At 37.4% G+C, this 962-nt stretch overlaps 1 protein-coding gene across 3 annotated transcripts in view; it reads left to right on the top strand.

Annotated features, from left to right (window-relative positions):
* WDYHV1 (WDYHV motif containing 1) overlaps positions 1 to 573 on the top strand; it is a 13,570-nt gene extending 12,997 nt beyond the window's left edge. For all 3 annotated transcript variants that reach the window (XM_017746114.1, XM_017746116.1, XM_017746115.1), the window contains one exon: positions 264 to 573. In XM_017746114.1, the coding sequence (XP_017601603.1) occupies positions 264 to 397 (134 nt within the window). In that variant the 3' untranslated portion in view covers positions 398 to 573. The remainder of the gene's footprint in view (positions 1 to 263) is intronic.
* Positions 574 to 962: the final 389 nt, after the last annotated feature.

Below are 962 nucleotides of genomic sequence, written 5' to 3'. Positions count from 1 at the left end.
TGCTAGTTTCTAATTACTTACTAGATGCTTACTGATCCTGTAAAGTGATTATTGCCATGGGCAGTGAGGGGAATCAGGGCAAAAGCAATGTTTCAGAGACTGGAAATAGATGTTTTTGTACCACCATACAATTTGCAGAATTTTGCTGGAGTGAACTGAACTATTGAAGAGGGGGTTGAAATGTGTTACTGAAAGATGTATACCTGTGCTACAGAACCTGCATCAGGAACTTAAATATTTCCCTTTTCTGGTCTTTTTTTTAGATTCCAAGATGAACTTGGATGATTTCATCAGTATGAATCCTGAAGTGGGATGGGGCTCAGTGTTCTCCCTTTCAGACTTTGTGCATCAATTTGGCAGTCAAACTGATTACAGCTATTCCTTGGAAGGACAGTGAAGTGAACAAAGCTCTTCTGGTTCTGTTTTGAGGGGATGTGTTTTGTTTTGCTGCTCTTACACTGTATTTATGGTTTACATTTCTGTACCTGGAGTAAGTATTTGGAAAAATAGAACACCCAGTCAGAAATACAATGAACGGAATAAAAACTTTTATTTTAATTATGTAAGAATGCACTTGGTTTTTAATGTCAAATCAAAGGCAGACACCCCACCATAAGCATATTGCTTTTCCAGCTACTGTGCCCAAACTGAAAAGAGCTGCAAAAAAAGCTTCTGGAAAAATATGTGCATAAAATACTGAATATTGTAGCCTAAATTGCTACATGTTGTCACATTTTAAAAGTGAGATATGGTTTTCTTCATGTTATGATTGCTGTCAATTATATATAAACAGACAGTGCATCTCAGTTGCCTCACTAGCTTTACTGATTAGTCCTTATTTAGTAGAAGTGTAAAGGGCATTGATTTAGTAGTTCAGTTGTGAACTCCCATGCACTGTGTAAAACCAGGTTAGCATCCAGGTTTCTGTGCTGTACAAGGGGAGGATTAAATCCTGCCATTTC

The sequence above is a fragment of the Corvus brachyrhynchos genome, unplaced genomic scaffold, assembly GCF_000691975.1.
Source record: "Corvus brachyrhynchos isolate BGI_N302 unplaced genomic scaffold, ASM69197v1 scaffold28, whole genome shotgun sequence".
Taxonomy (NCBI): domain Eukaryota; kingdom Metazoa; phylum Chordata; class Aves; order Passeriformes; family Corvidae; genus Corvus; species Corvus brachyrhynchos.
Note: the sequence above shows the minus strand (reverse complement) of the source record. Positions and strands in the feature narration are given on the sequence as shown.